Here is a 12,263-nt window from a genome sequence, read left to right as displayed (position 1 = left end):
ATTCAATATGTATCCACTTAAATGTTATAAAGATTCTTTTTTACAAATTTTAATAATTAAACACTAGAAATTGAAAATGGCACAGGCCACCATAGATTTAAACCGCGATGGAAAGGATATGAGCGGTCGCATTCATCAACTCGCCTGCACGACGGTCCTACCTCCGTTTCCCACTATTTCAAATCCAAACAAAAAGGTGTTGGGGAAGAGGAGGGTTTATTGTTACAAGAGACACACTTTAGAGGCAAGTTTGGATTCAGATATCCACTTAAGATTAATGTATCAGACAATGAATTTTAAATCTTTAAATTGAAATAAGATATGGATGAATTTTAAAAGTCTAATCCAAAAGTGATTTAAAATAAATTGGATTAGAGTGAGAATTGAATCATATTAGAATGTTGGACTTTTTGGTTGGCCGAGGCCTAATGTTGGACTGTGATGCCTAGGCATGATACCATTCTAGAAGATGTTCTTTATCATTCTCTTAAAATATTATAAAGAAGTTACTTGTCATTGCAAAAACATTTTTTTAAAGTTGAATTTCAATATTCATGCATGTGATTCATATAATCGACCTCATATATTTAAGTTAGGTAAGACTTTGTTGTTGTGGTTTGAGTTGGTTTGTGTTGATATAAGCTTTATTTAACGGAAATGATTCCTCTGTATATTATGAATTTATATTGATAATATGGTTAGATTCAAATATATTCACTAAAAAATTGTTTAATTTACGAAAGAGTTATACCAGTGAATTTCTAAAAAAAATAAAGAGAGTTATAACAGTGAAATCACTCTTTTTTTTTAGTATGTAACATTTTTTAGTGAGTGATTGATCTTCTTATAAGTTGTTTGGAGGTATTTGATTTTTTTTTTCCTATTTTTTGATTCGTTTTTATATTTATCTCTTTCTTTATTGGGTTTAGCAGTAGTGGAGGTCTAGTGGCATATTGCGATGCCAAACCAGAATATGTTAATCATGAAAGTAAAAAAAAGAAGGTGGTGGTGCTTGGAACTGGTTGGGCTGGAACCAGTTTTTTGAAAAATATGAAAAGCAACTCCTATGATATTCATGTTGTTTCACCACGTAACTATTTTGCATTCACTCCATTGTTACCAAGTGTCACGTGTGGCACAGTGGAAGCAAGGAGCGTCGTTGAACCGATTCGCAGCATCACCAGGAAGGTATTATTACCTTTTCCATCAATTTATATATGATCTCTATTGTTTTAAATAAGAACAAAATTTAGGTGTTATTATTTTATAAGTATCCTTTGTGCTAACTGTCACATTTGTGTTTTTGTTAAAAAAAGTGCAGAAAACATACTTATGACTTACTACTATAAGAGTCAATACGTAATTCTTGTTTGATTAATTTTGTCTAAATTTTATATAAAGGTTAAGAAAATTGTTAAATATTTTTTTTTTGGATAATATGAACTTATTTGTCTATATTACCTTCTAACTCCATTATTTCTTCTTATTTCACTTTGTGAATTTATCAAAAGACAAAATAAACATGAAAATAAAAAATAATTTATGTATCCTTAGAGTATTTCAGTGATAAATAATTTGAAATAAACTAAAACACCTAAAGTAATAATTATTTTGAAACCAACACAGTAGCTATTTTCTAATCTCCAACTTTCTTTGTGGAAATTGAGTTTTCATGTCTATGCAACATTTTTCATATCTGTTTTCAATATTTTTCATTTCTATGCATTTACAAGTAGTGCACAATGTTTCAGCTTCAAAATTACATCTTAGTCAAACCATAGTTACAGTATATACACTTACTTACAAGGAGAAACTCTGTTGAACAGAGCGGTGTAAATATTCATTTCAGTGAAGCTGAATGCTATAAGATCGATAACAAGAACAACAAAGTTTATTGCCGTGCTAGTAAAGACAAAAAGTTGGGTGGCCAAGAAGACTTTTCCATTGATTATGATTACCTGGTAATAGCTATGGGAGGCCGTTCTAATACCTTCAACACACCTGGTGTTCAAGAGCATGCCCATTTCTTGAAGGTGTATATCTTTTAAAGTAGCAATTCCTTATATGGTTTTATTATTATTCTCCAATTAGAACTTTCACCAAGGCAACCTATATTAATGTTTAATGTAAACTAGCACCAAAAAGTACTTAAGAATTGTATATAAATTTTGTCCTATCTTATCTGGGATAAATTATTGTATGGTCTAAGACTTCCACGTGTTCATACTCCCGATCAATCTTTACCTAACATATAACTGGGATTTTCAATTTACGAGAAAGAGTTAATAACATTCAATCATGGAGATTGATTGGGAGCATGGTGGTGATCCTAGACCATGTAATAATTTCTCCTTTTTCATGTGTGCATGTGTGTGTATTCATATGTAAAAGAAATCCTTTTAATTAGATGATATGCTAAACTAAACGACTCTTGATTCTCTCTGAAGGAAGTGGATGAAGCTCTAAAAATTCGTCATTCAGTGGTTGACCTTTTTGAAAGAGCTAGCCTTCCTTCTTTACCAGTGGAAGAGAAGAAAAAACTTCTGAGTTTTGTAGTAGTTGGTGGTGGTCCAACTGGGGTAGAGTTTGCTGCTGAGCTTCATGACTTTGTACTTGAGGATATGGCGAAGCTATATCCTTCCCTTAAAGACTATGTGAAGATTACTCTCCTGGAGGCAGGCGATCATATCTTAAACATGTAATATATTTTTTTCTTTATTAGCATATAAAGATTAGGACAAAACTTAGATACAGTTTCATAAGTGCTTTAAGTGTTATTCTTCAATTCGAATTAGAATTTCATCTCAATAATCTATGTTGACTTTTAATGCAAATCTTTATTACGTGGATTATCGAAGTGAAACTCCTATTATTGATTAGAGAACAACACCAAAAACCTTGATGAAGCTGCATCTAAGTTTTGCTCTTTATTGCATGATTGGAGTGAAAATGAGCATTTGAAAATTTAAAAATTGTTTTGGATGAGACATATTTTCACTCTAATAAAGCATCCTCTTTTTCTATCAGCAATTTTACTCTTTGTTGTTTAGATGTGAGTCTATGATATAATTCCTTCGTTCATTGCAGGTTTGACAAGAGAATTACAGAGTTTGCTGAACAAAAGTTTGCTAGAGATGGCATTGATGTGAGGTTGGGATCTATGGTTGTCAAAGTTGGTGAAAACGAAATTACTGCCAAAGAAAGGGCAAGTGGTCAAGTTGTTTCTATACCTCATGGAATGGTAGTTTGGTCAACTGGTATTGGTGCTCGCCCTGAAGTAGTTGAATTTATGAAGCAGCTTGGCCAGGTTTGTTTAATTGTTTCTCACAATCCAAGGGCAGAATTTAGAAGTCACTGTCACTGTTCAAATTTTGCTAGCAATGAAGAATTCTTTATGTAACAGGTTAACAGGCGTGCATTGGTCACTGATGAATGGCTAAGGGTGGAAGGATCTGACAACATCTATGCTCTAGGTGATTGTGCTACTATAAATCAACGTAGAGTTATGGTAGGTGCAATCTATGCATTGTGCATTCTATAAGCTTGTTTTTTTAACCTATGGTCCTTCATTTAGCCTATAATGTGATGTGATTATGGAAGGAACATAGTATCAGGTAGTAGCTACCACATTATGCAAGTGGGTAAAAAGTTCAACATTGGATAGAGATGAACATGTTAAGCAACATTTAAGTAATAAGAACTTACATATCTAATGCCTTAAAGTTTTGAATCAGATGCGATATTAAGTTTCACTTGTATGGTTGGTTTGTGATCCATTAATCGTGATTTCTTTGGTGTTTTGCCCCCTCCTATTTCCTAACACTTGTTGACTATTGATTTTATCAACCATTGACATCAAATGTTACTTTTGCTAGGAATCATTGATATTTTAATAACACTTCTAGGTGCTGCAGTGATATGCTATTTCTTTAAGTTCTAATGTAACTTTTTTGTGTCCTTTTGTGTGTCACGGTTTTAACAGGAAGATATAGCCGTGATATTTAGCAAGGCTGACAAGAACAATTCTGGAAAATTAGATCTTAAAGAATTTAAAGACGTTGTTGGCGACATTATTGAGAGATACCCTCAAGTAGACATTTATTTAAAGAAGAACCAAATGAGAGACATGGCCAGCTTGCTAAAGAAATCTCAAGAGAGCAATATTATAGTGGACATTGAATACTTTAAAGAAGCCCTTTCCAAAGTAGACTCTCAGATGAAAAATCTTCCTGCAACAGCTCAGGTACATGTACAACACATACTACTTTTCAATAAAACTTGATAAGTTGAAACTTTTCCTACTTATAAACTAAGGGTCATATTACTTATGCTTTGGTGATCCCTTCCAACTTTGAATCATTATAGGTAGCTGCACAACAAGGAGTCTATCTTGCAGACTGTTTCAACCGCATGGAGGAGTGTGAGAAGTATCCAGAAGGCCCTCTCAGGTTCAGGGGAGTTGGACGCCATCGGTTCCGTCCCTTCAGGTATGGGAGAAATTATTATATGGTTTGGGACTACTATGATTCCTAGCAACATCTAAGTGACATGTACCTGATTTTTATTAATTATGTTGAAGTATAAGTGTGAGTTGAAGTCGTATATTGGATAAAAATAAAAAAATTAAGCAACATATAAGTGAAGATCTCATAAACTTTAAGATTTTATATTAAAAGTATGGTGTTAAATTTATTTGTCATTGTTGGATGGCCTGTTGGTAAAAAAAATTCTTCTCAATATTTACTCCCCAACTTTCCCAACAAATTCTTTCAAGTAAATTGAAAATCTTAGCCATATATCATGATTTTAATGATACATGACTATAAACTGAGACTATGTAATGATTTTAATGATTTCTCCGATTATGGAGAACTTTTGCTTTGTCCAGATTTATCTTCCAATGTAACCAGATACCGCTGTAAAAAGGGTATTGTTAACTTAGCATAACCAACTAGCCACTAGGGTTAACTGCGAATAAAGAACATAAGTATTAGGGGATTCTAAAATCTAAACTATGCTAATTTATGTGACATAAAGTACGGTTAATTTAGTTAAATAAATAGTTTATGGTTAGTGTGTTTGTAATTCACCAAAAACAAACAAATGGTTATTTCAGTTCATTGTTTAGTTTATTATACGTGTGTAACCAAAATGGTGCATGATTAATTGAAATAGTATTGACCAACAACTTAAAAGGCCTAATTCTTCATTTCCCATAATTTATTTATTTAAAGGTACAGGCATTTGGGACAATTTGCTCCTCTAGGAGGAGAGCAAACTGCAGCTCAGCTTCCAGGAGATTGGATTTCAATTGGTCAGAGCACCCAATGGCTCTGGTATTCGGTGTATACAAGGTAATCTATTCAACAAGTTGGTAAAAATATATTTTTAATCTCTCAAAATATTTTGAAATATTAATTTAATCTCTATAAAAATTTAATACGTTTTTAGTCTTACATTTATTCGAAAACACCTGTTTTTAGTCCTAATAAAGGAGAAAAATCATATTACTTTCGGTAGATTTATAGACTAAAAACGTATTAAATTTTCATATAAAATAAAACCAATTATTCTCAAAATATTTTGAGGTACAGAAAACATATTATACCCAAAATTTTATCATAGAGGTTTAGTGATAGTATGTTTCCATCTTCTAACGATTCCCAAAACATGCAGCAAACAAGTGAGCTGGAGGACAAGGTTTTTGGTGGTTGGTGACTGGGGAAGGCGATTCATATTTGGCAGGGACTCAAGTAAAATCTAAGATCTCATTATATAGATTTCTTGGCTTGGCACAGCAGAGTAAATAATCCCAACCCTACCCCAGAGTGCCCACAAAAAATAGAAAAAAAAAGTGTTTAATTTCATGCAATTTTCTTTTTCTCTTTGTCCCTATCTTATAGTATATTATATTAATTGTATTGATAAACAACCTTATGATTTAAATTGGTTTTGGTTGCCAAAAAAACATCACATTTACAGGGTCCACTTCATCTCCTGCAATAAATCAATTTGGACTTTTGAGAAGCTTATACGCTGCTAGTTTACCGGAGACACTGAAACTCAATCCACAAATTATAAAATAATAAATTCGTCATTACAACTAAACCAATTTACAAGTGGTTTTCTAGTCCAGATCATAATGAGGTAAATATGCGATGCATTATTGGGCCATCAAGTAAGGTGTAGTACAATCAGGAAAATAGTGTTGTTAAGCATCATTAATTTGTATGTGTCTATAATTGTGGGACAATATAAGATTCACAGACACTTGCAATGTCGAACACAACAGTCAATACACTACATGATTAGAGCTCGATTTTCTGTATATAGACACAAATTGCATTTTATGTAAGAGTTGTTAAAGCAGAGTTTATCTAAATAAGCTTGTGAGAGAAATTTAATTATTTTTTTTTAAAAAAAATCCTTATGAAAAAGTTTGTCTAAATAGAATTATATTTGTCCAAACAAACTAAAAATCGCTAATAAAAAAATAACTCAAAAATAAGTATCATTTACTAATTTCACCTTTTTCGTAAGTGATGTGCGTACAATCAGAAAAAACAAATAATTACTTTTGTATTCATTTTTATTATTTGGCGTGAAATAGAAGGAAAGTGGAATGCATTTAACGCATCTCCAAAACACGCGCTAGGATGGGTTGGATAAAAAATTAAGTTACACGAATGCATGATTTCAAAGTGAAACTAAACAAAAATGTTACATGAGAAAAAAAATCATATTTGATAGCCTGAACTTCCATCTAAGTGTAAATACCTCGCTCCGGAAGGTCATGCCAGATCTTCAGTAATAAAACACACTTTTTACCGTAGTCTTTCAAACATATTATTTTTAATTGGTTAAAATTTATTAAAAATTAAAAAATTAAAAAAAAGACATTAAATATGATTTGAGACACACCAATTTTATTATTTTTAATAAATTTTAATCAATATAAAAGAATATAATTAAATGAGTGTATTATAAAATGTATTCTTATAATTTCTCGAATATAAAAATACAGTGCAGCCGAACAAAGGGGACTTGCATAAAATGCTTGACAACTCATCAAACCTATAACTATGAGGAATTGAGGATGCTTTAATAACTCTCACATAAAATGCACATTTGATTCTTATTTTAAAATAAGATAATTTCAATATAAACCAATTTATTTTAAATTTATGGTTGATTTAATTTAAGCCCCCACTTTTAATTCAGACCCAACATGTCACACATCACGTTCAATATTCAACTTAAACATCTTAACCATTAACTTTTCTTCCTCACTATAAGAGACCCCCTTAGTCACTAAGCAATGTTAGCTTCTGTAGGGAAGCCAACCTACCAATTCGGTGTAATTTCTTTTTGAAATTATCAATAGTGGTCAATTTTGAATTATTACCAATAAGTTATAATATAGGTTATGATTTTTTTAACTGATGTCATAAATTTTTTTTATAATTTTAGTTTTTTTATAACTTTTAAGTCTGTAATATTTTTTTTTAGGAATTTAAAGTGGTATAAGATTTTTTTTAAGACTTTAAAATTGTTAGCTTTTTTTATTTAATTTGAAATCGTATGTTTATTTCCGACTTCTAATTTTTTTGCTTTAGGTATATTTTCTTAAAAAAAGTTGTATATAATTTTTTTGATTTAATTATTTAATAAATAAATGTTTTGTTATTTTTTTAGTTTTATTTAATATTTTGTATATATTTTTTATAAGGTTTTATTTAATATTTTATGTATTTTTTAATATTTTTTATTTAATATATTTAATATACTTTTTAATATTGTTTTATTTAATATAATATATTTTTTTAATATTCTTTTATTTAATATATTTTCTGTATTTATTTAAAATTTCCGTATGTTATTTTCTATAATTTATATTTTATATTTTTTTCTATATTTAATATTTATATACTTTTTTTAGTAATGTTAATGAATTTTATTTATTTTGTAAATCAAAAAGAATAATACAAAAGAATTTAAATTTAAATGAAAATATTAAAATATTTTGTTATTAATATTAACTTATAATATATCAAATAATATTAATTTTATTATATAAATTATTTTAATATTAACAACAGAAAATAATTTAATGATAAAAATAGTTGTTAAAATTAAAACAATATAATACATTGATATAAAATGAATCAATTCCAAATTTACTTATAAAGTTATATAGAAATAATCGTAATAATTACAAGTAAAGAGTTAATATTATTTCTACTTTGTATACTTTTACTTAATTTGGATTGTTGATTTTATACCAATTGTGAATTCGGCCATGACTCTCTCAGATGTTAGGTTTCCAGAGATTGACTTCCTAAAATTGGGGGACTGAGGCTCCTAAGAACAAAGACGAAGAAGAAAGGTATTATTTCTTGCTGCCTTCTCATTACAATTGCAATACATATATAGCATGCTGCACAGACAATGGAAATAACAGAATCTAAATATGACAGACAAGGATATTCCTATAATTTTGTGCTAGCCAATCCTGCCTCATAACACAATTGGATAAACATAGTCTTCTAAAATAATTAGAATTAATTTTTCAATAAGAAATACAGTAAAAATAAACATTAAAAAGTTAATTAGTGTTAATAATTAAAACAAAATTTTAATTAAAAGTACTACTAAAATATCTAAAAAATGTTGTGCTTAAATTTTATCTATTCTAATTTTGTATAAAAATAAACCTCGATCCTCTAAATAATCACAAATTCTAATATAAATGTAAGTCTTAAAAATACATTCACCTTAAAAAAATGACATAGTTAGAGAATGAGAATAATTGCGAGTTGTTGGTGGAAAGGGTAAGAGTAACAGGTGGCGGGCTTATCCGAAGAGAAGGGAAGAGATATGGATGAGTCACATAGGGATGAGATACTTCACGTTCTGTCTCTTTCTTTTCTTCCCTCCCATCATCTTTATTTTATTTTTATGCTACCATGTTAACGGATAAGTTTGTTTAATCACGGTTTAAGATGGGTAATAAAAAAGTTGTCAAGTTTTATACTTTTGGTCTTAGTATACAACAACACAAGATTTATGAATCAAAAAAATAAAAAGATGAATATAAAAATATTTAACAACACAATATTTTATAAAAGAAAAATAGTATCGTATTTATTTGTCCTCCTTCACTGTAAATATAGATTTTATTTTTATTTTAAATTAATGTATTGAATTATGCATGTCAATATAGAATAAGGTGAGTATATTGTGTATGGAAATATCTTTGAGGTGTATTATATAGCTGTGTCTAAAATTTTAGAATTTAATTAGAATCTATACACTATAAAAAAAATTTATATCATAATCTAATAATAGACTATTATATGAGAATAAAATTTATGCAACCGATAGTATAAATTTTTTATATAGTCAAATTATAATTTATTATGTATAATAAATTTATTTATTTTTAAAATAATTATATTTTAAAGTAATTCAAACGGTAATTTGTGAATGAATGATAATGTAAAATTATTTTATATTATTAATATATAGGTATTGAACTTTTATTATATATAATAATTTTTTTATAATAATTATTTTAAAAGTAATATGTAAGACAATTTCTAATTAGTTAATTATGTAAAAAAATTTAACCATCAATGTTAAGGTTGTAGACAAAATTATTAGAGGGGCTTAGTCTTAAGGGGCATTTAGTATAAGGAAAGTTTTTTTTTTTTGCCCAAGAATGATGATTCTTAAGAATAATTAAAAAATGTTTGGTTTGTAAATATTTATAAAATATTTTTGAAAATAAAATATTGACGTGATATTTATATCAAAATTTTTAAATATTTACCAAATTAAATGATTTAATAAGAATAATATAAAAAACTTTAATTATATTTATTACGGTAAAACTGATCTTTTAACTCAGAAAAATTAGATTCTATCCCCCTTCCCATGGGAATATTTTTTAAGAAACTCTATGAAAATAAGAAAATAAGAAGAAAGGCGAATAGAATGTCAGAGTTAAGGAAGTTAAAAGAGAAATTAAATTTTTTGTAGTGTAAATAGTTAGAAAATTAGTAGATGACATTTAAAATTATTAATCAGTAATAATGTATAAATTAGCATTGGGTAATGATTTACGGTCAAATTAACATTGAAATATTAAAACTCTTCATTCTTCCTCAGAAATTACTCATTTTGACCAATGGAAAATTATTTTTCAAGTAAGAGTTTATTTTTTATGTACATTCTCTATATGAAAATATTTACAATATCAGTTAGTTAAAAATATGAGTTAGTAATTATTACAAAAGATCACAATCTTATCATATATGACAAATTATATTTAAACAGCAATATAAAAGATATTAACACTATAATAGCATTTTAATTAAATTATTTCAAATCATCGAACTCGTAAATCAATTAACACATGATTAACAACGCACGATTATTTGAATTTGATTAAAGATATTGAATTCAGCCATAAATATGAATCACATTAAATATTTAGAGAATTTTTTTTTTGATGTTTATAATAATCTTATTTAATTTAAATAAAATTACCTCCCATAAATAACACATGTATGTATGTAGACTTATATAAAAAAGATTTCTTCAAATAATATGGTAAGCAATAACTATGTATATAAAATAAAAAATAATAATTTATGATAACGCGGGGCTTAAAAAATTAGGTCCTAAACAATTGTCTTAATTGTGTATTTAAATAACTAAAATTAATTATGTAAAAAACTAATATTAATTAAATATTAATTATTATTATTATTAAAAATATACGTAAAGTATATATTAGCTAGTTTGCGCAGCATGATCGATCTTGGGAGTTGTTACAGAATAGATTGAACTTTAGTTTCATTATTATTTTTGTTCTAAAAAATCATTCATTAAAATGTCCAACAAAACCTACACAAATGCAAAATGTTAAAGAAAAAGAATTACACCCACAAAAAATAATTAATAACATTAAGTCAGGCACATACACTCAAAGCTAAACATAATATCAATCCTTCAAACAAAATAAAACATATAAATCACATCCTCTTGTTTTTTTTTTTTAAAAGCAAAAGTAGTATATTATATATAAAGAAAGTAGATTAGTACAAGGACTACATCGGCATAATTACAAATCCTATCCTCTTGTTATAAAGAAACCTTGATAGAGTCCTGTGTCAACTTATTTTTCTCTCTTTTTAGGAGTGTTAGTGTGATACAGTTTAATACATTTTTGTAAATATATTTTTTATTGGTTAAAATTTATTGAAAACTACATAATTTGATGAGAATATCATTAAATAAGTGAAACTCACAAATTTCATGATTTTCAATAAGTTTTAACCCATAAAAAAGAAATATATTCAGAGAACATATTTCTAGCATTTATCTATTCTTTTTGAATTGACACTTCTCAAAAACTAAAATGAGACGAGGAAAACAACTCACAATGAATTTGAACAAAGCAATGCTGCAAAATAGATCTCGCACTACTGTAGTGATTTGAATGCAGTTGCAAATGATACTCTAATAAGTTTGGATGAAAAGGAGAAATATGATGGAAAAGGAGTAGGGATGGAGATGAAGGTGCCATGCATAGACAACAGAGAAACTAGAGAATTAGAAAAATGGAGGATATGAAGGCAGTGGTTCGAAAAGGAAGAGAGAAAGCTATGAGTGAAGGGAAAAAGGAAACTTTCATTACGGTTATGAAACCCTTACTCTGTTGATCACACATTGTTATTCCTTTAGTATCTAACACAGTGCCATTACATTATCAAAGAGAAATTACTTCATGTATTTAGAAACCCGTTAAAAAGTGAGGAATCATATTTATAAGGTGTAAGTTATAATCATTAACTTTTCAATAAATTTAAAAAATCACATTTTTTTTACATATTTTTTTTATCACAGTAAAAAAAAAATAATTACATATGAACATCCAAACACGTTGTTTGTTTATCTATTTCTCGATTTAGGCAAAGATTAAGATATTGAAACAATGATTGAACAATTAATTTAAAATTTAATTATTTTGATCCACGATGGTGACAATAAAATTTGAATCTAAGACTTCATGTAAACTATTTTAACTTCTCACTAGTAAGTAGATCTTAGTGGATTATTTAAAATTTACAGTAATTAAATTATAATTCTATTGAAATTTTATTTAAAAAACTAAGCATGTACATATATAATGTCCAGCCAAATGATACCGGTTGGCCGGAGAAAAAACTGTTTTTTTTTTTATATCTCACTTCTAC

General features: G+C 28.0%; 1 protein-coding gene across 1 annotated transcript; it reads left to right on the top strand.

Moving 5' to 3' along the window:
• The first annotated feature begins 76 nt into the window (after positions 1-76).
• LOC100790773 (external alternative NAD(P)H-ubiquinone oxidoreductase B2, mitochondrial) lies at positions 77-6,030 on the top strand. Its single transcript, XM_041007193.1, has 10 exons — positions 77-279; positions 930-1,188; positions 1,782-2,033; positions 2,448-2,698; positions 3,088-3,307; positions 3,404-3,508; positions 3,983-4,243; positions 4,366-4,487; positions 5,235-5,354; positions 5,677-6,030. The coding sequence occupies exons 1-10, from the start codon at positions 77-79 to the stop codon at positions 5,762-5,764; spliced, it is 1,881 nt and encodes a 626-aa protein (XP_040863127.1). The 3' UTR covers positions 5,765-6,030.
• The last annotated feature ends 6,233 nt before the right edge of the window (positions 6,031-12,263 follow it).

Source organism: Glycine max, chromosome 12 (assembly GCF_000004515.6).
Source record: "Glycine max cultivar Williams 82 chromosome 12, Glycine_max_v4.0, whole genome shotgun sequence".
NCBI classification, from domain to species: Eukaryota; Viridiplantae; Streptophyta; class Magnoliopsida; order Fabales; family Fabaceae; genus Glycine; species Glycine max.
This window is presented reverse-complemented; position numbering and strand designations above follow the sequence as displayed.

What these genes read in the sequence shown, in the direction of transcription:
- LOC100790773 (XM_041007193.1), top strand. Translation starts at nt 77, where the DNA reads ATGGCACAGGCCACCATAGATTTAAACCGCGATGGAAAGGATATGAGC. An exon ending in GGCGATCATATCTTAAACAT is followed by an intron (nt 2,699 to 3,087) that starts GTAATATATTTT and finishes CGTTCATTGCAG; the next exon opens with GTTTGACAAGAGAATTACAG. An exon ending in TGGTATTCGGTGTATACAAG is followed by an intron (nt 5,355 to 5,676) that starts GTAATCTATTCA and finishes CAAAACATGCAG; the next exon opens with CAAACAAGTGAGCTGGAGGA.